Source organism: Corvus hawaiiensis, chromosome 16 (assembly GCF_020740725.1).
Source record: "Corvus hawaiiensis isolate bCorHaw1 chromosome 16, bCorHaw1.pri.cur, whole genome shotgun sequence".
In the NCBI taxonomy this organism is placed as follows: domain Eukaryota; kingdom Metazoa; phylum Chordata; class Aves; order Passeriformes; family Corvidae; genus Corvus; species Corvus hawaiiensis.
In genome coordinates, this window is record NC_063228.1 from 11,327,407 (window position 1) to 11,355,360 (window position 27,954).

Genomic DNA, 27,954 nt, shown 5'->3' on the forward strand with positions numbered 1-27,954 from the left:
AGTATAACTTCGTTTCTGATAGTGATTGCTTAACTAATAGGCCTGGGGAAGCAGGGACTTGGTTCCATGGTCCCATGGCAGCCTGTTTGGCACCAGAACAGCTGCTTGGCTATTTAACACTGAATAGTTAAACAGGAAGAGCTTTTTTAGTCACTTAAAAGTTTTCTTTTGTTTTCAGTAAGAAAAGAATGTGACTTAAAATTGCTGACAAAGAAAAGTGATAAAATTGTCAGTGGAGTGTTTAGCTGAGGATTATAAAGTTCCCATTCTGCATTCTTTTAAGAATTCAGTGGTAAATAGTGGAGACTGACACTGGAGATTCCATACAAAACAGTTTTTCAGCTGTGTTATTTGTTTGAAGAAAGTTGTTCTCCGTGTAGACAGTATTAAATAATTAACACTGTTTAGTGCTAATTTTGGTGTCTGCTAACATTTGGATGTTTTTGGTACAGTAACTTTCATCTTCAAAGCAGTAAAGTGAAGCTGATCTTCAGAATATTTTACAACAATAATCAACTCTTTCTTAGAGCCTAAATAATTATTTTCTTGCATTAACACTTGGGGGTAGGAAGGTTGCTGTCAGAATGGAAAGGGAAAATAAAGGTAAAATCTTAGTTAAAATGAATACTGAAGAAAGCATAAACTGCTTTGGGATTTAATGGTTCTGTTGTAGAGACTGAGGAAAACTCTTGGTTCAGTGCTCTGTTAAGGCTTTTAAAACTATTTTAATGATTGCTAGTGTTTATGCTACAAAGTAGGGGAAAGCAGCCACCTGGCAGATGATTCCATAGATTAAGGCTGGCCAGAAATTTAATGGCTGGGTTTTCTTGGGAGTGTCTAGACCCCAAAGTCTTCACGGAGACTCCAGCCAAAATGGGGACACTGATGCAGGGAAGGGGTTTTCCAAATGGGAGCAGGATGGGTTAAAGCGCCCTAGAGCCTCTGCTCCCTGGGGCACCAGCCCTGAGCCTTTTGCCTGTTCAAGGCAGGGGCATCACGTCCCAGCTGGGCACCCCTTCCATGCAGTCATTCCCTGCTTGTCCTCTTTGGTCAGTGAAGCTTTTGTAGAACATGGCACAGTGCTAACAGACAGGGCTGGAAAATTGAGCTTATTAAGGAACAACCTCAAAAGCTCCCGGGAACCATGTCTTTCAGGAATTTGGGAAACTAGTGGAGGATAGAACTCTGAAATCTGGGTCTTAGAGAACAAGAAAGCAGCTTCTTTTCCGTATCATCTCATTTGAAAAAAGGAACGCTTTTTGTTTTGCTCATTTTGCAGTTGTTAATTTTAGATGAGAGCATAATTACTTCTAGTTAATTACATCGAAAACAAATGTTAAAATTAACCCAAAGTGTAGATTGTTTTTTTTTTTTGGTAGTAGGAATCTCTTAAAATCATAGCTTACTATTATGCTTGAAATGTATCTGTTACTAAATACAGTGAAAACTGAATTTCAGTAGAAAATAATGATTTTGTCAGCAGTGCTCTCTGTATGGCTGGCAGGAAGCAGTAAATGTTCCTGTGTTACCAGGCCGTGCACGTGTGCATGTGGATCAGTTCACATAAAGGACTTAACAAAACAACCCCAAACCTCAGGCCTTGAATGGTTTAATTGTTGTTGTCGTTTTCCCCACGGTTAATCTACACTTGTAAAAGCGACCCTGACATGAGGTTAGGATTTATCAGCACCGGGTACCCCACGCTAATTGGTTCAGCTCTGCACTTCACTGCCTCGGTGCTTCCTCGGAGCAGAGGCTGCTCAGAGCAGTTGGCTGCTCAAACCAGGAGGAAACCCACCTGGGGCTGTAGGGCTGATCCTGCTCCCAGCCGCACGCCGCCTGGATGCTTCTCCATGACTGGGAATGTTTGTCCTGGAGTGGAAGAGAAGCATGACTTCGGCCTGCTCTTAGTTTGAATTAAAAGTGCCAAACACTGTGGCAATAGGCTTTTTTTTTTTTTTTCCTACAGTAAAGTTTTATAGATTCTGCAAAACTCCGTTCTCAGTCAGGAACTTTGGTTCTGGGGCTTTTTCTTAAACTTTAGGCTGGTAACAGGTTTCCCGGTATGAATGTTCAAAAGCTCCTTATGGAAACCCTGAATATTTGCATAAGATTAGCCACCCTGGGTTGAGCAAAATTGTTTAACCTGGTGCATTGAGGTCTGTCAGTGGCAGATGCTGATGTTAAACGTGAGTGCAGGGGAGGGATGGCGAGTTCCCTTCCCTGCTGTGCACACCCCGAGGGTGTCTGAGCCTGGCCATGCTGCCTCTGTACCTTTTCACCACTCCTCATAGAATCTTCTTCCATTCACTGCATCGCCTTTGGAAGTGAACTGGGAATAATAAATGCTTTGTGTAAGTTCACTGTGCTGCTGCATTTTGAACACTGAGTGCAGCCTGGTTAACAGCCTTGCTTTCCTCCTCCATCTTGAAAAGGTGTAGGAGAAGTAAAGAAGTTACAGCAAGGAAAATAAAGATGGTACGAGGTATCAAATGGCTGTTTAGTGGTATTGACTGAGTAGACTAGGAAGGGTCCTGGATAACTGAGGAAATATGTGCTAAAAGTCTGGAGAGCAGATTTTGTTTCTTTAAACTTGCATTCTGGTAATTTAATATAAAGTCCCTTGTGTATTGTAAGTAGTAGAAAATCCTGTATCCCTCTCTAGTCATGGAGAAGCCAAACCAGCACACACAACAGGCTTGATTTACGGTTCTTCTGTATAAACAATATCTTTCTGCTTCCACATTTCAGATTGCTCTAGTACTCAGTGCACTGTGATAATTAGAGTCTGTAGTGGTTCTTGGTCACCGAAGCCACCACCTCAAGAAAAACGTAGTCAGATACTGTGCTTTTGAGATCTTCCAGTTGTGCATCCCCACTGGGCAGTGTATGCATCCAGTGGCATGGCAGAAATCACCACTCTTTGTGTCCTCAGGGACACAGTTTTTGCTCTTTCCTAGGTTTGCCATAGGATTACCAGATCAAGTTTGGAGATGCTTTGGCCTGTGATTTCAGGCTGCTTTGCTACAACAGCCACCTTTGAAACATGTTCCATAGTCCTCCTCAAAGGAGTACTTTCTTGTGAGAATATTTGATTTTGACTCTTTTACTATGCAGCAAAGGAGCCTGCATTTAAGCTTGTTTGTGTTGTCAGGTGAGAAGGAAACACGATTAACTGTGCTTGCCTGCTTTTTCACAGTTGTATGTAGTATTTAATGTTATTTTCATGAATCTGATTTATTTGCCTTTCCCTCTTCTCACCAAAGCCTAGTCTCAGAATTAGTATCTATCTGTGACTCCTGTGAACCTGCTTTACGTATCTATCCATTTTTCTGCATAGGAGGGAGCATAAGAGGAAGAGGGAAAACAAGATCAGTGTTAGCAAATCTCCAGTAATAAAGGATAGACCTTTAAAAGCCTTACTGAAAATAACAGGAACAAATGCTGGAGGTGTTAGATCCCTAAATGTGAGGTTTCTGGGCACATTGCACAGTTTCTGTGGTTTGGAGTGATCTTTTCTGTTTAAAGGTAAATTAAAGGATGGGGCTGAAGTAGGTGGTTTGTGTTTTTTCCTTCTAGTGCCTATAAAATTAATTCCAGTGCAAATCCATATTATTATCTGGTGTTTTCTCTCCTAGGAAATTATTTTTGCTTTTAAACTCCAACATGGACAGATCAACAGTGTTTCAACAGTTTAAAAATCACATCACTATTAGGAAAATAGATTCAGGCTATCTTTCTGTGCTACCGCTAGTGTGATCAAAACTCAGCATGCTTCAGGGCTGAGTTCAGGAGTGAGCAGTGCAATTAGCATTTGCTGTAAGGATGATTCTGGTCTCAAAACAGAATTGCAGAATCTGAAATAGTGATGAATAATATTTTGACTCTGTAGCAAAGTAACTGCGCAGAAGCACTGTACCTTCAGAGCTAGTTTGGGCAAGTGGTATGTGTGATCATACCCATGTAAGGCAATGTTTTATGCTACTGGTAAATGTGCAAAACCTTTTTGCTGCTTAAGCATATTGTGAGTGTTCAGTTATTGTAGTTAATTAAATAGATGTACCCCAAGACTTTCTGAGACTCTGGATTGTACTCATCCAAAATGATACAGAAGTGAGTTCTGTGAAATGTATGTATCCAAGTAATAAAAATCGTGCTGGTTCTGGTGGTGGAGGTGTGTGCTTTTCTAGACTTCCACAAGGAAAGAGAGAAGTGCTAATGGGAGCAGAATCACTAATTCCATGATGTGCTCATATTATTATCCAAATATACTCATTTTAATTGCTTTTTAATTGTCTGTCTTAAACACACCACAATGATGTCCACAACACTGTAGCATGCTGGGTAAAGTGTCACACAAACATAAATGCCTGGACTGCCCTGGCTCCAGCTGAGGGTGCATCCTTTTCTTCCCTCTGTCAGAACTTCCTTTTTTCTGTGAGTAGTTTTGCCACCTCTCTAGTGATGCCATGGATGGTAGACTTTGTTGTTGCAATAGAGAAGGCCATTACTCAGTAGAGCAGTAAAACATAAAGAGGGGTGTGATACTGGAAAAACACATTGTTTAGGGTGTGTTCGGTAGGTTGGGACCGAGTGCCCGATCCCAGCAGAGATGTAATCACACTGCCGTCTCTGGAATGTGCAGAGACAAGACGTGACGAGTTGGGGTAGTTGCTTCTGTAGCCTTGCTGCTCTAGATACAGCAAGGAGAAGGTAGTGCAAGTCCAGGAGCTGCTGCCATAATAGGTCATGACACTTGTGATGTTTCAGCCTTTTCTGATCATGGAAGAAAATAATTTATCCTGTCAACTGTTCTAGTTACTGTTTTTTGAGTATTACAGGGTAGCCAGAAGCAGTCTTCCTGCGTTTCTTCCTGATCTGATAGTTTTCTAGAAGCATAACCTAAGCTAAAAAATTTCTTCAGACTAAGAAAAGGAACTGTGATTTTTCAGCACACCTTCTCTTATTCTGGTGAGTGCCAAGAGGTTGTGACACTGTATAATGCATAAAGCCAGAATAATGAGACAGGCAGGTTGGTGTCTTCTGATAAATAATTTCACTCTACTGAAGAAAATCTCATGCCAGTGCTGCTGTCTACCCCAGTTATTAAACACCTGTGGCTTAAAAAGCGTTTGAAAGATCCCTTGAAATGTGAAGGCTGCCTATACACACTCCTTTACCAAGAGCATAAGTTGTAAATTTGTTGGATAATTACAGGTGTGTTTTTAGTGTCCAAACGGCACTCTGGTTCGCACAGTCTTTCATCTGACATTGAATTATTCATAAAGCAAAGGGTTAAACTGCTGAAAGCAGGTAATTTAGTCACTGTTGGTTTTAGCAAATATTGGGGTGACTTCTTCAATGGCAGCCTAAAGTTCACTGAGTAGTTGTATTGATAATACCCTAAATGCTTTTTATGTGTCAGTAGGAAGTTAATCACATTTTTAAAACATTTTAAGAGTTTTGTTTTGTAAAGTGCCATCAGCCTGCTCCTGTCTTTGAAGATCAGCAGATAAGTGAGTTGCTGCAGCAAGCTGCTTAGTTATAGAGCAAGTTCTGCATAGGCTATTTGTTCTCATCTATTTTTCTATCCCCAAAGTTACATTGTACCTCCCATTCATTTTTGCATGAAGATAACTGTATCAGTGGGATGAAGTTTCTGATACTGTTTACCTTACAGACTGGTATTGTTCATGTGTGTTGTTCGGTGTTCAGGGGCTTCTTAGAGTGTAATTGCTTTGTTTTATCTAAGAATAGAATAATCATGTAATCTATTAATACAGTTTTGTTCCCATTCATTAGTTACATTGGCACAGTTAGAAACCAGTCTGGCCATCCTGTGCTTTGTCAAAATGTCCTCTCTGGCTGGGCAGACCCAGTGATGGGAATGCGAGGCAGCAGGAATATAATGATTGATCAGTGTAATAAGTGGTGGCTGCGGTGTTGTTACTGTCTGTCTAGTCATTGCTACATATTCTGGAGGCATGGCAGAGATGAGTCTGCTTCCAGGAAGTTGTTCCATCCCAGTTCTTCATTTGCTGTCTTGTGTAACATCATCTCCTTCTGTGGGAGATTTGCAATTCCCAGTCAATAATGCAATAATTACTTGTTTCAGGTGACAGTTTGAGAGCAAGAGACTTCCATATAATACTGGTTTGGGTTTGGTTTTGGGTTTTTTTTTAAGATTTAACGTTGGCTACTTGCTCTTTAGTAAATAAATGTCTTTTCTTCTTTCTTTCTAAATGGACTAAGGCATATTTTGAAAGCACTGAAGATCTTGTTTCCCTAGCTGGAAGTCTGCTCGCTTCCTATGCCCCTAATACCTTTCTCCCTTAGTCTGTAAGCTTGGCTCTTGCCTTCTGATAACTTCTCTAGAAGCTTTTTCCCCTTAAGACTTAGTCATTGTCCTTCATAACTTTCTTGTTAAGGTACATACATTTCTAGATACCTTTTGGCACTGGATCAAGTAATGAACCATAAAGAAAGAAAGAGAATAAATGAAACCACAGCAAAAGATTGCAAATTTTGCTAATGGGAGAATTAACTTTTAACTGTTAAGAGAAATGACATAATATTTACAAATCATGGAAACATCTGTGACAGCAGATACCTATATCTTGATCCATAGGATCATGGGGCTTTATGTACTTCCCTTTCCCCTCCTCCCATTCTACTGGCCAAAATTAATCTCAGTCTCTGTTACTGTTTCATACCTTTGAAATGTTTTAGGTGAATTGCTTTATTTTTGGATGCCTTTTGAAAGGCAGCCACAGTACAGAAATTGCTTGATTCCTCTTTAGATTTTTCATTATAGCAACCTAGGACTGTCTTGGAAAAATGAAGCTGTGTAGAATGCTTTTCATTTAATTCCTTTTCTCTTGAGTCCCTTTGTGCAATAAGTGGTGTTTGTATTCTAACTGCAGGTAGGGATTAGAGGCCAAATAGTTTCTCTTACTTTGGAAAAGCTGAGTTCTTCCAAGGCAAGTGAGGGGAAATTTTTGACTGAACACTTCTAGTAGTTCAAAGATTGACTACTGTAAATGAATTCCATTCAGGTCATGGAGTTGGGAGCTTGTTTGGCTAATTTTGGTGTGCGTGGTTGGTTTTGGTTTTTTTTTGGTCTTGGTGGTTGGTTGGTTGGTTGGTTTTTGGTTATTCTTTTTAAACCCTGCCTCTTGGGAGTATTGCCTGTTCATCTGGCTTTCAGAGAGCTGGTTTCCAGACTTCTGGAGAAGCAAGTTGCTGGAGCCCACAAGTTTTCTTGGGAGCTGTTAACAGCCACATAAAAACCAGTTCCACTGGAGTGCCTGCAGCCCTTACAGGCATGGTCTGGGCAGTCTTTGCTACAGAGTTGTGAAGTAACCTCTTGGCATTGTTTCTTCCAGCTCAAGGCAGGTATTTGTTCATCATGTCCTTCACATTTTTCTAACTTTCTTGTTTGCTTTCAATAAGTAATATTCATGCTTTCTGTTTGGGTCTCTTTAGTGTCCTCTTTGCACCACAGTTCGATAACTGCTTCAGAAAGCATGACATTTCCTGCTTGCTTTAGGAATTTCTCAATTATGTGTTTTGATATGCTGCCCAATAGCTACAATAGCAAGGGTCACTTTGGTGGTTAAAGAGGTGATATTTATTATAACACTCAAAATCACAGAATGTTTATTCATTATGATTTCTAGCAGTGGTGATTTCCTTATTTTTTTTTTTTACTTGTGTGCTATTATCCATGTCAGGCTGGTATTCTAAACGGTGCACTGAAGTAAACTTCTAGATGTTGATTTATTTAAAATACTGATGCATTTAAAAAAAAAAAAAATTTAAAAGCTTTTGAAGAGATTCTGGCTTGTTCCACAATTGAAGAGATGCTCTGTAGTGAGTGCAGAGGACCGTGGCTCTGCTGGGCTGCCCTGGGGGGTGTGACAGCTTTGAGTCCTGACGCTGAGGTGCAAAGCTAGACCTCGACTGTGTATTGAGCATGCAGTGGATATCCTTGATGCTGATGTAGGTTGACTGCTACAGCATGGGCTTTGCTCATTTGCATTCTCTGACTTTATTCTTATCTCCTGCCACCTTATATTTTTACTCAGTAAGTCCTTTTCTTAGTGTTCACTGCAGGCTCATTCATCCACTGGAATTCACCCCCCCCAATCATATCTGTATATAGTGTTGTATTTGTATTTAAAAAGAAAAATGCTCCTTAAAAACTTTCATGAAGGCTTTGATTCTGGAATGTCCATTTAGTCGAGCAGAAGAGGAGAAAGTCATGTTGTTTTCTGTGTTCCTCTACTAAAAGCCAAACTCCGGATATGAAAGTTCATGGTATTCTTAAAGCTGCTGTGAATGACTGACCCTGTTGAGGCTGCTAATGCTGCCCTTGGTGCAATTCCCTGCTCATTTTGGGATTGCTGTGGCACTGCTGCATGGAGGGCTGTGCAAACTGTCTGCAGGAACTAAAAGCCCTCAGTCCGAGTGATTTCCAGTGTGAGACGGATGTGTGTGATAACTGTAACCAAGTTTTTAGTATCACTATTACTCCTCCGCTGTGGTCTCCTTAACCTCAAGAGGAAACAAATGTTTCATAACCTGCTGCGGAGACTGCTTCAGTGTCTCCTCAGTGGCTGCCAGCTCCAAAAGCTAATGACAAACATTATAAATAATCTTTCAGACTTTGACTATTGCTGTGATGTGAGTCATGACTGAAAGCCAGCTAGTAAAGTTACAGCTCGCTGTCATAGCTTTTAAAATAGAGGCAGTTTCTGTTGTAGTGGAATTGCTGTGATTGTGGAGTCATTCTGTAGCTTTTGGCCACATGTTACTGCAAACACGTGTTTATGCTGAGCAATGTCCTGCAGCTCAGGGATGGAGCACTCTGCAGTGCTCCTGTCTTAGAACAGGATTTAAGTTATGCCAGAGGCCATATGAACTTGACAAAATCTTTTCCGCTTTCTCATCGGTAGGAAAAAAATACGGCAAACTGAGATTCCTTCCTTGTGGATTTGAATTGTTGTGAACAGTAGAACAGAGCAGTGTATCTTTCAGTGACACTTGAGTTCATATTATTAAACAGGCGGAATCCATCTGAACAGCTTTTTTTGAATACAGGGTTGTTTTTTTTTAAAGCACTGATGCTGTTTTAATTCTGATTGCTTAATGGTGTGAGTATTTGAATATGATAATGTTGAGCTCATAGTCCATAATAAGCAGATTTTTAAAATATATATACTTTCTGTAGGGTCTGTCATTGCATGGCAAGTTTATAGTTTCAGAGAATTTGGTTGGGTTTTTTTCCTTCTCTCCCTCGCTTTCCCCTGCAGCAATTGCCACAACCATTTTGCTTTCAGGCTTTCATCTCAACACTTCAGTAACAGACTTAGTTAATGAGTGATAAGAAGTGTGCACCTGCAGAGTCATTTATATATAATCCAGTAATTTGTCTATGTAAGGTTGACTGACACTTCTTACCAGCTTCCCAAGCTGTGGTGTCACACTTCAGTTTTGTTCCAGTCACATATCTCAGACTTATTTCAGCATTCATGATCTTTCAGTAACTAAGTGAAAGCTCTTTTTTTGCACAAACTAACATCTGAAATGTGTCTTCTTGGAAGTTGTCTTAACCTCCAAACTCAGAGACCCCCTTTAAACTCTTCAAGATGTATTTTTCATTTGTAACACAGTGCCATGGGCAGAGAGAAAATGGTATGTGATGTTAAATGTTTCAGAAGAAATTGTCATCACTATTTTTTTATGTTGCCTTGCATTCCTTTTTGTAACAAAAGAATATCTACAAAGGTTTATGTGTTGCATTTTGGGGAGGTGGAAAGCAAATGCTTACAAAACAGTCTTACAATGTCTACAGTTTTGCTATTGAAGGCTGTATTTATTTAATATTTTTCAGTAATGTATTTAAAGAGTTAAAAACATTTCCTATTCATAAGGTTGCTTTCCTATGCATAAGGTCCTTAATTGATGTGGTTTATGTTAACTTTCAGTTGATTCATAGACTGCATCTCAAATTTATTCCAGGGATATGATTAAAACTGGGCATTCTGATCTAGGAAAGGACAGATGACATGACTGGCGTGATGTTGACACACTGTGGTTTAAGCTGCATTAAAGACAGCAGTGTATTAAGTAGTATGTGTGGTAGGAAGGTTTTCCTGGCCAGTGTGGACAGGTATTTTTTCCTCTTTCTTAATCCTGTAATGTGTAATTTGACTAAGTCTTTGGCATTGCCTCTGCTTGAGGCAAAGGAAAACATACTTCTTAATTAAATATTGGTATGATTTTACAATTCTTTCCTATGAGCTCTTAAGGACAAGAGAGGAAAACACAAATTACTGGTTTTCAGTGCTCTAGTAGAAAATGTATTTTGTCATACTGCTTGCTAGTATATCTGTTGAAGAGGGATTGTGTTTTGTTTGTTTAAAGGATTAGTTGAATTTTATTAGCAGTTAAAAAGCTTCCTTTGTTCACAGAAGCCAAAAACATTGACTAGTGTTATCTGGTTTCCATATCTGAAAGCTGTATCACAAACTTTTTGTCCATATATGTCAGCAGAAGAAGCAAGGGCATTCATCATGGCTCATTTGTCTTATCACTAAACAGTATCTCTCAGAAGCTGTCTCTGTTTAAGTTGATTGCTATTGCTATGCTCTCTAACTCCTCATACTTTCAAAGGAGGTAGAGCAGTATCTCTTAGAAGCTCTTTATTTTCTTAGTTAAGGAGAGTTCTTTCCCCATGAAACACAGTGTCAACATTTAAATTCCCTGTTGAAAGAAAACATTGTATGTGCTTTTAATGAAAAATTGAACTATTCAGGTGTTTGCTTCAGGTTGTTTCCAGATATTAAGTTGCACTGATGATAACTTTAGGAAGAATACTAATTAAAAAAAAAAAAACTAGTGTTAATTCAGTGTAAACAATTGTTGCATTTTGAGAACATGGTGTATGCTTCTAGATAGCAGTGACCCAGAGGACAGCTTTCTGTTTAGACCAGCCCGTGCTGTTAAAAAAGCGGGGGGGGGGGGGGGGGGGGGGCGGAAGGCAGGATGTAGAAATGGAGATCTTTCCTTCTCACTCTTGATTTTTATCATTTTTCCTGCTCTTGAGTTGCAGGAGTTCAAACCTGTCCCTCCATAATTTTGTTGTAGTAAATCTTTACTTTAACTTGCTGTTCCAATGCAGCATTGCCAGTGCCGATTGCTGCTGAGGGGGCCCCTGAGGCTCTACCACACCCGAGCTAATCTTCTGCAACCCTTTTTCTTACAAAGTCAAAACTTCAAGTCATACTTGATTTTGCTTTTGTTCTAAAACTGGGAGTTTAGAAAAGTGCACGTGTTGTCGTGGGTGCTGCACACTGTATGTTTCACAACAGCCCTTTCACTGGTACCTCAGTGAGATCTGCTGCACCCTAATAAGCTTCCAAAAGCCGTGTGTGAGCATTAAGTTCGTGATCTAGCATGGCTCTAATCCAGAAGTAAGTCCTTAACCGGAGCTGTTTCTGTTGTGCTGAGGGCAGAGGTTACTACTTGTGCGGATTTACTAGGAGAGTAAACAATCAGAATAGGAGTGCCGGGTGTGAAAGTATCTTCCTGTGTGCTGTGAATTGGAATGAGGCTGCAAAAGCATTTTGTGCTCTGAGGAGAGGGAGAACTCTGAAGCACTTGCTGACTGATCCTACTGCACTTCCCCCGTGGCTTATCCTACCTTTGTGCGAGCTCCTCCCTGGCTTTTGAAAGACTTGGGAGATAATCACACAGCGATTCCCGTTGTCGCTTGTGTTTGTCCCTTTTGCCCAGGAGAGATTCATCTGCAATCTGGTAGAAGGCAAATGTCCAGGGTAGTTGGCAGTTCTTGCAAACAGCCGGGCACCCCGGTCCGTGGGCACCCCGGTCCGTGGGCACCCCGGTCCGTGGGCATCCCTGCGTGCCCGTGGGGAGCAGGGAGCCGGGTGGGAGCTCGGCAGGGCCCGTGGCGAGGGCGGCTCTGTCCAGGGTGCTGACGGCTGAGGGCACGGCCAGGCTGCTGTGTTGGAGCTGGCATCGCGCTGTGTCCCTTGGGAATGGTTTCCCTCCTGTGCGGAGGTTACCTGCATCCCCAGGCAATAACTTGTGTGTAGCTTTTGGGTATAAGACTATTCCTGGTTACACACATCAGTGACCTTGGGACTTTTGGGGCATAGTAGAATATGTGAGTTAATAGCACGACTTGTATAGCAAGGAGAAACCTTACTTTTAAATTAGTGTCTTTTAAGTAGTGCTTGTCCTTGAGATGGTTGCAAGGGCTTATAGGTTTTACAGTTTGATTATAAAACTCAGTTTGGTTTATCCAAGAATATATCCACTTTGTATAATCGTGCTGAAACTATCCACTGGCTTTTGGTGTGGAAGCAATGGAAGGAGGTGTTGTTCGGTTGTTGGAGGAATCAGGAAGGTGCTTGCTCAATCAAAGCAATGCATTTGAGAAATAGCGGGGTTTCAGTTCATTGAGTTGTCTCATATCTCTTGGTGTAGTGGCATTTACATGTGTAATGGTCACTGTAGCAAAACTTAATGGCAGTGATGGCTAGAAACTGGAAAATATTGTAGCTAAAATGTTCCTTGATCCTAAAGGATTTCCTTTCCAATTTTCCCTAAGTAAGATTTAAATCTTACCATTACATTAGATTAGAGGTTCAGGGTTTTTTTAAAAAAACCAGTAACACTGAAGAAGTCTTAAAGTAACTTACTTGTTTAGCAAGTCTGCTACTAGAAACTTGAATCTGTGTAAAAATGCAGAATGCAAGAAAAAGTTTTTATTTAATGAGATTTGATTATGAGATGCTGATTTTAAGGCCATTTGGAAACTTAAAAGTCAATTTGTGTTCTTTGTATCTGTACTCCACATTAATGTGGACTTTTTATTTCGTCTATAAATGTTCACCTATATGAAGAATTTTCATTAGACAAATACCAGTACAATTGTGGGGAAATAATTTAATTTAATACTGTTCTGTGCAAGTGTGCACCATTTGTGTGTCTCATAAGCATTACCTGAGACAAAAAAGTTAATTTCTGATTATTAATTTTTACGTACTTTTTGTTGTCTTAGCTGGAGATACAGATGATCCTCCAAGAATTACTCAAAATCCTGTCATTAATGGGAACGTAGCGATGGCTGACGGACATAACAACACTGAGGAAGACATGGAAGATGGTAAGTAAATATTTGATAAAATCCTGGTTTGTTTGGCTTCTTTGGTTTTATGATTTTGAGGAGAAAGTGGTCCATCTTACCTGTGTCCTGTGATCTGCAGCTCATTAAAAAATGAATCCCTTTGTAGTTATGGCTGCAGGTTTTCTGTGTAGGCATCCTTTTGACGTAGCTGTACAATAGGATTAGACTACTGAAGGTTTGGGATTTTTTTCTTGTACTCTTTCTAGGTACTCGTTTAAACTGCTGAAAGTGCTACTGTCCATTGTTATGTTTTGTGATGCAGCCCTTTAAAGGTGCTGCAGCTGGGCTTTGCTGAATAGTAATTTTATCAGTTGCGCAATTCCTTCGGGGTGTTTAGAATCCTTATCTGTCCTGCTCTCTTGTCAGGTGGCAGCTGTGCTCTGGTTTTGTCTTTGTGTGGTAAGTCAGTGGTAACTATTCTGTTGATGAACATCTTTTGCCCTCAGTTCTGATGCCCAATTTTACTTGCAAAAGCAAAGGAAAAATTATATATTAATGTCCTGTTAATAAAAGGAGACATGTGTTTTTGAAGTCTTTTTCTTGGTCCATTAAATGAAAGTAAGGTTGTACAGTTTTTCTGTTACAGAAGATCAGATAGTTACAACTCCGGGTGTATTTAAAGAAACGTAACAAGTCTCTAATTCATTTAAATCTGTTATGTTTAGTGAGGAAAATGTGCAATGATATTTCTTTTCTTACGAGAGGATATGGGTAGGGACTGCTCATTTTCAAGAATGAAATAAAATTGAGTTGAGCGAAGGGAGACATCATATGAGTGGGATTTGTTCCATATTCCATGCTGTCTTGTGAGAGTACATTCAGGACTAGGCTTAAACATTTAGTTAGAGTTATGCAAAAATGTTGAGTGATTTTTTTCAGTAAAATTAGAGTTTGAGGTTAAAGGTGAAAACAGTGCTTACTTTCATGCATTCAAGGAACATAGAATACTGATAGCAAATAGTAATGTTCCATGAAGAGAATAGAGTTTAAATTCAGAACAAAAGCATCTCATGGTTGAATCACTTCTGTATTATTGGCAAAGATAAAGGTTTCGATGACCAGAGTCTCACAATGAAATAAAAATGAAGTCTCCTTAGCCTATGAATTTTGTGTGATTACCTAATCTCATTCAGAGGGTTTTGATTTATTGCTCAGAGTAAATAGTTGTGCCTGAAACAGGGAATTCTGTTCTTATCAAAAGTTGTTACAGAAGATGTTAAATGTCTGTCAGGCCATGGTATTTAGAGGGTGGCAAGAGAAGATCCCATAGGTTGCCACCAACTGGCAAGAGCAGCTCTGTTCAAGTTCTGTTGTTAGTGGTGATGTTTATAGGTAGAAAGCCTCATGGTGTTTGCTGTTGATATAACCAGTACATAACACATTGGTCAATTAGCAAAAAAATTTGTCCACTAGTTGGTCTGTATAGACTTGTACAAATTAGCTGATGAAAGCCAGGCTATATCAGGGCTGGCATATAATCAGATATTCACCTCTTCATTTAGAATAACATTGACCCTTTAACCAAAAAAACTACTGTGAACCTGTTTGTGTCAATTTCCAGCTGTTTGTCTCCTCTCAGAACTGGGTATGAAGGTGTTGCACTAGAGAGAAGTATCTGAACGCATTTGACAGAAGGCTTGTGAAAGCATTTTCCTGCCTTTGTGGCCTTCTAGCATGGCCAGGAGCTTTGGCCCTCTCTGCAGTGGGACATCCTTCAGGGTTCAAGTGTGATTATTAAGCAATACTCTTAATAGTTCCTCATTATCATATTTGAATAAAGGAGTGTCTGGCTACATCTCAGTGCTGCTACAGCTGTGCATTGACACAGATAGAAAACACTGTTATTGCAAAATGTTAGAGTTGCAGAAACATTCCTGAAGACTTGCATCACGTAAGTGGATGATGCCTCTTTTCCAAGTCTTGTAAATCAGATTAGTTGCTTGCTGTTGCATTATTTACACATCAGTGCAATTGCTCTCTTGCTATTTGTGCTCTTGCTAACCTGGTTTGCAGCATGATATGCATGGGTAATGGACAGCTCAGAGATTCCAAAGACAGGGAAAAATGGGAGATACTGGCTTCTCTGATAAACATGCAGTTTTCCTTTGCTGTTACTCATAGCAAGGGTCATCAATCTGAGCTGATACTGAATGCATGAGGAGAATTTAGGTACCTCTTCAGCAAAATTAATGAGTTTAATGGTTCCTGTGAGAGAGGTGAACAGTAAGGTGAAAGGTTGATGCTTCCAGCTGGATCATAGAAATCAGCTTTCTGGTGATTTTCTGAGCTCAAGTAACTTTTGAGGTGATTTTGTTCTTCTAGCTTAGCACATAAAGAAATGACTGATAAGATTGGGGGAAAAAAGTGTGGCTCTCATCCCCTTTGCTAGGCAACAGGCTGCAGGCATTGTGAGGCACAGGGAATGGGAGCAGCAGTGGACCACCAGCAGGACTTTCAGATACAGCTGTGTTCTCTCAAGCACTGTGACCAGTACCTGTTGTTGCTCTGTATGAAGTCTTAGCAATTAAAAGGACCAGCTGAAGGACTGTGCTGTGCTTTGTATGGAGAATGACTTAAATGAACCAGACTTTAAAAGCTGGAATAGCAGCTTCTGCAAATAAAGTAAAAAATAATAAAAACAAGGCTCTGATCAAATTTTGTTTGCAAGTACATCAGTATTCAAAGCAACACATAGAATAAATTCTCTTAGAAGTTAAAGTTCAAACAGAAGGTCCCTAGCTAAACATAAACTCACAGCTTTGCCATTACCTCCTGAAGTCTCATTTCTGTGAAGAATTGCAGAGGCAAGAAGGCTTTCAGAAGCATCAGTCTTAGCCGTATGCTGGTATTGCATGCTGTATTTGGATCATTATTAAAATATTCATAGAATATTCAGCCAGTTCCTCCATTAATAATTCAGGTTCAGAATATTTTAATAACCCCAGTGCACTTTAAAGGTAGCATCATTTACTAAGAGGATAAAGAAATCTGCTTTTCCCAGAAGTATAAACATTTAAATATGTGTTTCAGTCTTAAAATGGATCATATTCAGTATTTGGATCTGTGGTTTGAAGGATCTTTGTTCCATGAAGATGCTGAATATAACATTCATCACATCAATGAAAAAATCTTTTCCACATAGCAAAGACAGTCCATTGCATGTAACTTCTCCAAGTATTGTCAGTGGGATCAGTCCTTTCTAACTTGTGTTCAGTTTGTAGTTCAGGGATTCGTAAAAGTCTCACTTGCCAGTCACTGCTAAATTATCCTCCTGCCAGCTGCAGTCTGTAACTGGAATCTGGAGGACACGTTCATGATGGCAAAAAAAGGCTTTATTTATTGACATACTCAAAATAATTGTCACATTTGCTATGTAAACTTCTTTTTCTAGTAAAATTCCTCTTTTAAATCATTACACTTGCGAAGAGAGAAATGGGCTTACTGGAAAGAAAGGAAGGTTGTTATTTTTAAAGAAGCTTCTATTTTGGGGTTAACCTGTGTTACGAGGCTGCATTTTTATGGAGCAGTTACTAGTGATTGCTCAAATATTTTACAAGGAAGAGTTCCCATTCCCTGGTGAGCTCTCATGCACAGGCTTTCCTGAAAAGAAATCAAGAAATACAGGCAAACTTTCTCTGAAGCCTCTGCAGATGCAGCGTGGGCTGCGTTTTTTAGCTGACACTGTAGCAGCACTGCTGCATCCTTGTGCTGAAGTGCTCTGAAAGCTGCATCAAAGGAGGCAGAAAGCAAACTTGGCTCGTTTTTTGGAAGCTCAGACTGAGCCCAGAAGCACTGATCATGATTGTGAGTAGGGAGGTGGCCTCAAGTTGGTTTGAGATACACGTGATGCAAGACTGATTTTAAATTTTCAAGTATGTTACAGATTTGTTTTATCCTGGCTGCAAATCAAGTTAGAGCTCCTCTGTCTGCAGCCTGCCAGGTTCTTGGGTGTAGAAGATCAGCTCTTCACTCTGTCAACAGGCAGTGAGTAGTGAAACTGGGAAGAGAGCAGTTTTTAAGTAGGTGACAGACCGCTATTTAGCTGCACTTGCAGGTGGGGAAAAAAGAGAGAGTAATCCTTTGAACTCCTAAGTTACTGAGGAAGCTGACAGCACAGGGCAACACGAAGGTCTTTGCACTAGTAGAGGGGATAGGAAGCTGGTTTGGGCTGTAGTACCTTCAAGAGACAATTGGACTGCTTAGGGCTGCCAGGCCATACACAAAAAAATCCTCTGTGTTGCAGTTCAGGAGTAGGAAACTGCTTGAAAACTGCTTCACAAGGGAGAAGAATGAAATCTGTCATAGCTCCCTGGCAGTTGTGGATAAAACTTGGTAATTTTCAGTATGAAGTGTATAATCTTTACACTGTTACATTGTTGTAATCAACAGTGTTTCATTTTTTAAGTAAGGTAGCAATCAGGACTCACCTGTGTTTTGAAAAAATGATTCAGCGCTGTCTCTGGTGCTGTGCCAAGCTGAGTAAACGACTGCTGTCCGTGTACGGAAAGAACACTTTTATTGTGCTGTGCTCCTTGTCACAATTTCACAATCCGATTTCTGGCTTGGTGGTGTTGTCCTTCAGTGCTCTTTGATTTCAGGTGTCACTGCATGTGTCACACACCTTCAGTTGTGCATCCCCCATAGGTGCAGTGAGAACAGCAGGGTGACCATGGGTGCTGCGTGCTGCCCTGCGTGCCTGTCCAATCTCCTTACAGCCTAGCAGCATTCAGTGTTACATGAATGTCAGACTGGAACCATGGAAAAGGAGGGGAGTATCTTGTGCATCCCTGGCCTGTAGAGTTGTTGGGATAAGTTTCAGGCTTTTTCTCCCTGAGTGCAATATGAGGCGTGTCACAATAGAGAGAGCCTGGTCTTGCGCCTTGCTGAAACTGTCGCAGTCTCCAGCACCCTGTTATAGCTGTGTACTACAGAAGCAGAGCAGATTGTGGTAGGTGAAGAATTGGGTATGTGGGAAGAAGGCAAAATTACTTTAATCGTGTGTGTCAAAATAAGCTCTTTAAAAAAAAATAGTCTCGTTTAATTACGTGCTAGACCACTAAAAATCTCTGAAGTCTTTGCATACCACAAAGAATACAGGACCCCATTCTTGAGCTAATTTTCGGCAAACTGATAAGATTTTACAAAAATCCAATGACCAACCTGTGGCATTCATCTGTTCTAAAATACACTGTTGCAAGCCAAAACCAACTAAATGGTGACATGATATCAACAGGGCATTTGAACAGATTGTCAAATTCCTTTGTGCATATGGGTTCATGCAGGGAACTGACTTAAACTGGGCTGTAGAGATGCTACACAACAAGAAGAGTTAGAGTGGGCTGTGATTTAGTTGTAAAGCATTTGATGTCTCTGTCTTGCTGCATCTGCTGCTTTAGAAGAAACTGGAGTGGTAACAAATCCTACTGCTAAAGAAGCATTTAAGGAAATTGTGTACAAAAGGGACACGTCTTGCAGCGCCCTGTTTGCCTGAAGGGAGTTGCAGTGTTTTTCAAAATTAAAAAATTGGAATGTCAGTAATTAAGTAGTTCACTGGGATGGGGATGTTCTTGTTCCTTCCAATATCCCACCACATGAAACATGCTCATGTTAGATGATGTTGGCCATCTTGGAGTGAAGAACATGAGGTGTTTCAAACAATTGTGTGTGTGTATTACAGATACAAGTTGGCGATCAGAAGCAACATTTCAGTTTACAGTCGAACGCTTCAACAGGTTGAGTGAGTCAGTCCTCAGCCCTCCCTGCTTCGTGCGGAATTTGCCATGGAAGATCATGGTTATGCCGCGCCTCTACCCGGACAGACCACACCAAAAAAGCGTAGGATTCTTCCTTCAGTGCAATGCTGAATCTGATTCCACGTAAGACCCCTTTAATTATTGTACAAGTCCTCGCTTGATACTGGTTAATCTATTGCAAGAAATACAAACATCTACAAAAAATACTTCGCCTTGCTTTCTGCAAGAGGAGAGAATTCTTGCAAGGGCTTGAGTCCCCTTTATCCCCCACCTTTCTAAATCTCAAAGTGTAAGAATAATCCCCTCTTTAGGATGAGCTAAAATCAGCTTGTGTAACTAGAAATTTTTGGTAGAATTTAGATATATGCTTGCTGAAGGAGAAGTCCTTGACTGACAGTTTTCTTGGCATGGAAAAAGTTCTGGGTTTATTTCAAATGAAAGTGGAGCTTCTCTAACCATGCCAAGCTATAAATGCTGCCCTGTGAAGCGTGTGAACAGGTAACTGCTACCAGTGCAGGCAGAACAGGGCATGAGTCCTCTCTTTAAGTGGAGTTCATCACTCATCCAGCAAGATCTGAACACATGTGTGTTCTTGGAGTCCTGCATGCAAATCAACATTGGCTACCTTTGACTGCTTTTGTAAATAATAGAAAAAATTTTAAAAATAACTACAAATTTCTGGGCCATTCCTGTAGCTTATCTAGGAAGAGTGCAGACCTCTCAGGTGTCCTTTCCAATAGGGTAATTCCCATTCTGACACTGAATCTCACAAAGCTTGTTTACTCTGAATAATAAGTTGCATTTCTTCATTGTTTTTATGATTTAGAGGTGAGTGCTCAGGGCAGAATGTAAAGAAAAAGTTTTAAGTATATTAACAAGTCACAGGACATGATTCACATCCTAGTATTTACAGAAAAAGGACAATGTGATCTTCAGAAGTACCAACCAAGGTGCAGCTGGTGGAGCTGAGCAAGCATCAGTGTCACTGCATGAGACAGTGACAGGACTTTGTCTGAGCTGGTATCCAGACTGATTGCCTTGCACGAGTAGGGTGGTTTGGAGCACCAGTGGTCATGAAGAAGTGCTGCTGAGGCAATTACTGTTGGGGAGTTTACCTTCTGGGAAAAAGGGTAGAAGCTCCTCCTCCTTTCCTTACCAAAGGCTGAGACCTCCCACTCTGTAGACACCAAGGGTACTTGGAGTTGGCCTGTCCATGTGCAGTGAGGTTGATCAGAACTAACTCATGTGGGAGAGCCGTCAGTTTCTTAAACCAACCTGCAAGTCACTGACACACTTTCTTGTCAACACTGTTGCCATAAGAAAATCTCCATTCCTGGTTCATAACGTGGCTTCAGAAAGCCCCAGAGGTTCATGCCCTCAATAACAATTAACATCTAAAAAGAAAAAAAAAGCCGGTGTGTGAAAGTAATGTGCCAAAAATCCCTAACAAAAAAAATTATGTAACAACTATAAAAAGCTTGATTTTGAAAGAGTTTCAAGTGTTTGTTCTGTATTTATAGGTCATGGTCCTGTCATGCACAAGCAGTTCTCAAGATAATAAACTACAAGGATGATGAAAAATCATTCAGTCGTCGTATTAGTCACTTATTCTTTCATAAGGAGAATGACTGGGGCTTTTCTAACTTCATGGCCTGGAGTGTAAGTAATTGGACATGTATTAGTTTATGTTAGATAGGAGCAGTTTTGTACTTGTACTCCTGCATACTGAGATGCTGATAGCAAGGGGGTTTTTTCCCCAAGCTGTTACTTTTTTCTATCATTGCTGTAGATTTCTTTTCAATTTCTTACTGTATTAATTTGATTTTTATAGAGTGCTTTTACTTATGTTGTAATTTAAATAGTCCCTCATTATTATTTTCTGTCTATCTGAGTGCTTGTGTTTTGTTTTCACTTTGTGAAAGTCAATGACATTCTGGAGCAACATACATTTGCTTGCATTTCCATATGTTCTTTGTGTATGTGTACAAATATTTAATGCCCTAATAATATTACTGAGGTTTCTCTTGAATTTTGACAGTTTTTTAAGCATTTGCAAAGATTTTGGAATATGGTCTAGAAGAACTAGAACATTTGATTACCAACTCTTATTACCAACTTATATAATTGAAAACTGAAAAACTACTGCAAAATCTTAAAAGGCAACAACAAGTTTCCTGCATTGAGACACTGAAAAAGAATTTAAACGTAGCAAGCTGACAAACAGCTGCTTTGGTGTTCTTCAGTTTATTATTACTGATAGCTCAGGCTTGGAAATTAGAAAGCGATGTCTAACTGAATGCTTCGATGCGTGTTCCACTTCTCATGTTCCTGTGTCACTCCTGTTTTACAGGAAGTTACTGATCCTGAAAAAGGCTTTATAGAAGAGGACAAAGTTACTTTTGAAGTCTATGTTCAAGCAGATGCTCCACACGGAGTAGCGTAAGTATTTTTGATTAAAAACAAATCAATATTCAAAATTCTTAATTCTAGCATTTTTATGTTGCTTGAGATGATTCAAGTATTTTGTGTTATTGCCATTTGTAGCTCCCATCAGACATTCTCACTTTGTCACTACTAATTGATGAATTCTCACATGGCAATATTTTCATAGTCGCATAGAGATTTTTTATAGCTTAAATTTCTGTTTGCACGAGTCAGCAAAATGTTGTGGAAACTCAGCTTCTGTGTGAGTTGGTTTGTGATTCAACACCTCTGCAGCTCTGGCCCGAGCATTTGTGGTGTGGGAGCTGATGGGGTTTCAGGTGCAGCCAGGTGGCTCTGCTGTCTAACTTGCCTTGGTTTGCAGTTGTTGTAAAACTGCTTCATCTCAGTTGTTCCCCTTCATGGCACTTGTAAACAATGGGGCTGTACAGAGGTGCAGACTTGCCCCTTAAAAGTACAGCTCTGAGTTCCACAACTCTCTCATAGGACATAATTTTTCTGCCATATAGAACATATTTCTTTAAAAAGTAATAAAATCACTAAGCATTTCATTGCAAAGACTGTTGTTACTGGCAGGCAGTAATGAAGTGTAGTTTATTTGAACCTTCAGTAGCAATTGAAGAGTAGCTGGTATCTACCAGCAGCAGTACCTTAGAACAAATACTCTTTATTATTGGCAATACAGAACTCTCTTGGTTTCAGCCACAAACTGTTTTCCAGGTGGGATTCAAAGAAGCACACAGGATATGTTGGCTTAAAGAACCAGGGAGCAACTTGTTACATGAACAGCTTGTTACAGACTTTATTTTTCACAAATCAGCTACGAAAGGTAAGTAATACATGAAAGAACATGAGATTGTAACATTGGCTGTTCTACTTAGCATTTATAAATGCTTCAAAACAGAGCTGTGTGATCCTTCTGCCTCCTTTATCCTTTCAGAGGAGTTGTGACTTACATGGTCATGCATGCCGTACTGCAGGCAGAGTACAGGAAGCTCCCTTTTGTAGTGTGTGGAACACAAGCTTTTGTCTTTTGTGGAAGCAGGCAGAGCACCTGCAGAAGACCTGAGCGTAGGGGGTGTTTCTTTGACTGTATTATGTGCTAATATTGCTAGGAATTGCTGGGGGCAGGAGAAGGAGTTTAATCTTGCAGATAAAAGATGGAAGTAATTTCCCTTTTTTGAAATAGTTAAAATAGGGAATTATGGCTTCTCAGCCCATAAACAATGCACAAAAATACACATTTGCTCCATCTTGAAATTCATGTTATGCAGCAGAATTTTTTGTTATTATGATTGCCATCCTTATAGTGATGGAAAGCATTGTATTTTCAGTAGTTTAAACACTGAATTTTATATTTACTTTAGTAATATTTTTTGTTTACTGTAGATGTTATTTCTTTGCTGGAAAGAACTTCTTTGAATACCTTTTAATAAATGTCTCATCCAAAGCCAGAATAAAATAACTAGATAATGTATAATTTTAAAACAGTGCAGTGCCCTCACTGGGATTAAAAACAGAAGTGATGACTTGTTATTGGAGGTGGTGATCTAGAAGAGGGGATGTACTGGGAGAAAAAAATAACTTGGAACTATTCAGTGTATTGGAGTGTCCTATTGATCCTAATTCATCCTTGTGTGCATTTCTACACTTACTTTCTGTCTCTTGGTGAAAATGAGCTGTTCTAACTTGGGCTTTCTCTTGTGTAGACTAGTTGTTGCTGTTCAGTTAAGCTTTCTTTTCCCTTTCCAATGTACCTGCTTTCCACTGCCTTTATTTTCCCACCATGTTATTATTTATATCCCTGTGGCCTGTAAGTGTCCCAGTTGGCATTTGTTTTCTGTCTTTGCAATGTGCAATGTGCTGTTTACTCTGAAGTGCTGCAAAAAAAATAGCACTTCAAACTCCAGTAGAATGTAAGTGAGATCTTACCAATGCCATGGACAAGAGATAAACACTTGTCTTGTTTTACATGATGCACCTGTTTTGTTTCTTTTTTGCAGGAGGTATAATTTACTCATTCAGTTTATCACTCATTATAAAGTCTGTTCTTTCTGCTCAGCACTCAATGTTTGTGCATTTTACTTTTTTGGACAACTTCACTTTGCTTGAGAGAAAAAAGTGTTTTTGTAATAGCTCCATCTAATGCAATTGAGTAGCTTGCTCAAGATTGTCTTGTAGTCACTAAATCAGTATGTACCATGAGGTAGTGAAGAAGAAATTCTTCTTGTAATACAGATTGGTTTCAGCTGAACTAATCTTACCAGGCATTCCCCTGCACTTCTTCCCCAGCCCCAAAATAAATAGCAGCTTTTAGAGTCTCTTAATATCTGGCTAGTGACCATATGAGGAAACTTAATTTACTAAAGTTGGTAGCTGCAGCTTCCTTTATGGAAGTGTTCCTGGACTCAGCTGGTATACCCAATTCCTTGCTCATTTCTCAGGCTTTCAGAGCCCCTCCAAACAGAACAGATGACAGTGGCAGTTTTAGACAGCTTTAGCACTCACTTGGCATTGGTACAGATCAGGAAGAATCAGGAATTGCCTTGTCTGGAAAAAGTATTATTTACATTTTTGTTTTCACTTTGACCAAACTCGTTCCTCTTAAACCAAAGTAAAATGAAACGTGCAGTATCCTTGGTTTGCTTCTCACTGTTTCCATAATTTCTGTGAATCCTCCTTCCTTGGAAGAAATAATGATTTCTGTTGCTGTTACTTAGAGCTTTGTTCCCAGAGAAGCTGCTGTCAGGAGCAGAGCTGGGGAAGCAATGAACAATAGCAAAGGCAGGCACGTACCTATGGAAAGTCAGGCCCTGGGGAAGCGTGGGTGAGGATTGATGGAGAGGTCCTTTCTTCTCTGCTCTGCTTCCAGATAGCAGATAGGAGGTTCTTGGGGGTTTGAAACGAGACCTCCCCTTTAAGCAACAAGGTGGCTTTAGTGGTAGGGTATAAAGAAAGGAACTTTCACATTAGAGCATATTGTTATTTGTTGTTTGTGACTGATAATCTCTGCTTAACTGCAGTCCATGTAGGCAAGAGGCAGTGGTGACTTCCAGAGGGATCCAGGTTTGATCCTGGGGTCTGTTACCTGAGTTGTCCCAGAACTGTCTTTAGTGCCTCCAGCTTGTCCGTGCTTGTGGCTGCATTCAGTCCATTTGGGAACTTTTTGCTGGTTCCCTTGAAAAAGTCCCTACAACTCATGAGAGCATTGTAGAATGGTGATAGAACTACATTAAAATACTAAGTACTGGTCCATTTCTTCCTGGCTCTCCTAAGGTTATGCAATATATTTTACCTAACCTTGGAATTTCATGCACAGTATTTTCTTCCCTTCTTCAAGTAATTCCTGGCTTTAAGCAATGTGTTCAAAGTTACCTGTACCATTCTTTTATTATATAAATATCTAAAATTTTTCTCATATCTGTCAGTATGCCTATACATGTCCTTATCCCTCTTTTGTATTCATTTTCTGAGGGAATTTCTCAGGTGTTAAATTAAGAGACCTTGCTTTTTTAAGTGGATCAGAATGCCTCACTCCTTTATCTTGAGGTCAGGCTTTCAGAATTTGGGAGGGTAAGGCATAAAAATAAAGGTTTGAAGAGGATAATACTTAAAAAGTGGTAGTGTGGAGAAAAACTTAGATAAATGAGCTCCAATATTACCTATATACACAAACAGAATGAAGAGCCAAGAAAGGCTGTGTTAAATGTCTGCTTTGTCATAACACATGTAGAACTTCCAGAGAAATAAAACTGGTGTTTTTATTCAATGACAGCTGGAATGTAGTGATTATAAGTAAATTGTAAATTATTATTTGAATATTACTTGAGAGATACAGGAAGGGAATTAATTGTCCAGATGGTATATGAGAAAAACATGAAAAAAAAAAAAAGGAACTAAAGGCAAAGGATTTAATTTTGTTTAATTGTCAAGGTATTCTGAGTTCCAGTTTATGCATTTTTGATGGAAGAGTCAATCACTATGTTGATTTTTAGCCTGCTGTAAGTTTAGCATTTTAGTATTTATTTTTTGAATGTATCAGCAGTGACTATATTTGCATTTTTTCATTACTTGATTTTCACACCCTGTTTCTATTTGTTTAAACATAGCAAGTGTCGATATATATTTTTTTTTAAAAAAGAATTTACAATAAGATATTCAAAGAAGTTAATAGGGGCTGGTGATAGAGATTCAGAAGATTTGAGACTTGATTGTTGAACTGTTTCTCTTTCTACCTTTAACCAGTGACACCCACTCTTAAAAAGGTTCATAAACCAGGTACAGGAAGAGGTTTAAAGTTGACTCTTCAGCATGGCGACTTGTTTTGATGTTCATATTTTAAAGCAAGAAATAATTTTTGCTTGTGAAATCAGAGGTATAAGCCTAGCTAGTGAAATTTGAATTGGAGTTTGCCCAGATTGATCTGGTTAACTGGGATTCTGCATTTGGATGATAAACATAAAGCAATTGGAAATTATTTACTTCATTAGCTTACTTGAATTGCTTTGAAGCTGAATGTTCTGATCTTAGGATGGAAATTTCCATAATCAGGGTCCAGCTTTACATTAGGATGTATGGAGAGGTGGTGGGATCTCCATTCCTGGAGATGCTCAGAATTTAACTGGATCTGATCCTGAGCACCTGGACCCCACTCTGAACTTGGCACCTGTATGGGCAGGAACAGAGATCAGAACCTACAGAGTTCTCTTCCAGACTGCATCACCATAAACTCTTGAAGCAGTGCTTAACACATTAAAAAAGTTGAAGGGTTATTGAGTTTCAACAGTTAAAACCTGTTGCCAGTGATAAAATTGAAGATGCTGTTTTCTTCAATTTATAAAATTTATAAAAGCAGTTTAAGCAAATCCCAAAGTAGAGCAAAAGACTTTTTTTATTGTTGCCATTAGGGTGAGGTTGGGCTATTGTTCTTAAAATTACTCTAACAAAGACTTCTGTTGACTGTCCTTCAGAATATAGTTGATGATATATTTCAGGTAATTTTTATTAATGTTTCCTTTCTGTATGTGTAAGTACTACTAACAGTGTAGCTTGCAACTGAGTAGAAATAAAAATTGGAAGTTACTGGTGTTCGTGATTCTGTTTTAGGTCATCTCTATTAACTGGTAACTTCTGAAAATTAAATTAAAAATTTTAAAGATACAGTCACATGAATTATCACATTACTTTACAGTGGCTTAATTAACCATTGTTTTTTTTGTCAGAATATCAGGAATTTGCTTTCTTTATGAAATTATTTCTCTTATTTCATCTTACTGCTGTAGATACTCTGATGACAGTTTCTTTATTCTTTGAAGTATTTCTGTTGCTGTACTTTTGGAAAATGTAGTGGATCCTCAGAATTGGAATAGAAAACGGACCTGTCAACTTTTTAGGAACTTCTTTTGCTGTTTTTCTTTTCTTTTTTGCCACAACCTTGTGTTCTTTTTCTATTAGCATTGTCTTCATCCAGTGCTTGTCCCATCTGATTCCCATCACTCTGAGCTGTCCTGTAGCAGTGACTGTGTTTGCCCAGCAATTCCCAGCTGCCTGCTGGAAGTGCTACCCTTGCTCTATATTTAGGGAACTGAAGTCCAGGGTAAGTTAGATGTGCTGCACACCTCTGGAATTCAGGCTAATGCACAAACTGAGGGAGAGTCACTGAGGTCCAGTTCAGCACTTCACTCACAGAAATGGATCGTTCCCTGTTGTTTCACAGGAAAAAAATTCAGGTGGCAATTTTTCTGTTTTTAACAGGTTATTTTCTCATATGCTACTTAATATTGGGGTCTTTTTTAGTTTCGTTTGTTGCCTAATCTCCTTACAGGGTTGTCTGTTTCTTTTTATTATTTATGCTTCTTAAATGAACATCTCCCTGTAAATACCTTTTGTTTGCTCTTCCTTGTCCCTAGATGTATTGATGTACACTTCTTAAAAAGTAAATCTCATTTCAATGGCTATTGAACTCTTAATCCCTGTTTGGTCTATTTGTGTAATTTCTCTGTTCTCAATCCTTCACAGATCAGTATAATCAGTGAATTGAATTGTTAAGCTGTTTATTTGCTGGACAGTGATGACGTTAAGTAGGAATGAATGTATCGGGAGCTCTCAGAGCTTCCTCTGACATCTTTCTCCATGTGGGCCATTTCTGTTTTTGTTCACTTGTTGCCCTTTATGGTTTCATGTGGTTGCTTTTTCACAATACCAGTTATTTTCAAAAGTCTGTAGTATTGACTGGTATATCTGGTCCTACTGTGATGATTGCACAGACATACCAGGCATGAGAGTTATTTGAAGGTGTTAAATGCTTTAGTGCATTTACTGTTCTAGGCTGGAATAAGGGAACTATTTAGATAAAATAACCATGAATGGAATCTGTTGTTCACATCTTTCTAACCACTGTGCTCTAAGAAGAGTTGTTCCAGACAATTAACATTTTTACACTACAGTACAAGATTTTTTTTCAGACTTTTTTGAAGTGTTGATTAAATTGAGTTCTATGAAGGAAGTCACTGAAGAGGAAAGAATGCATTAAATAGGATGAGC

General features: G+C 39.4%; 1 protein-coding gene across 1 annotated transcript in view; it reads left to right on the plus strand.

The window, feature by feature from the left end:
- Positions 1-27,954, plus strand: part of USP7 (ubiquitin specific peptidase 7) — a 73,526-nt gene that overhangs the window by 17,593 nt on the left and 27,979 nt on the right. The window contains exons 2-6 of the mRNA XM_048320775.1: positions 13,091-13,195; positions 18,894-19,092; positions 20,490-20,628; positions 21,320-21,408; positions 22,132-22,240. Coding sequence (XP_048176732.1) covers positions 13,091-13,195; positions 18,894-19,092; positions 20,490-20,628; positions 21,320-21,408; positions 22,132-22,240 — 641 coding nt within the window. The remainder of the gene's footprint in view (positions 1-13,090; positions 13,196-18,893; positions 19,093-20,489; positions 20,629-21,319; positions 21,409-22,131; positions 22,241-27,954) is intronic.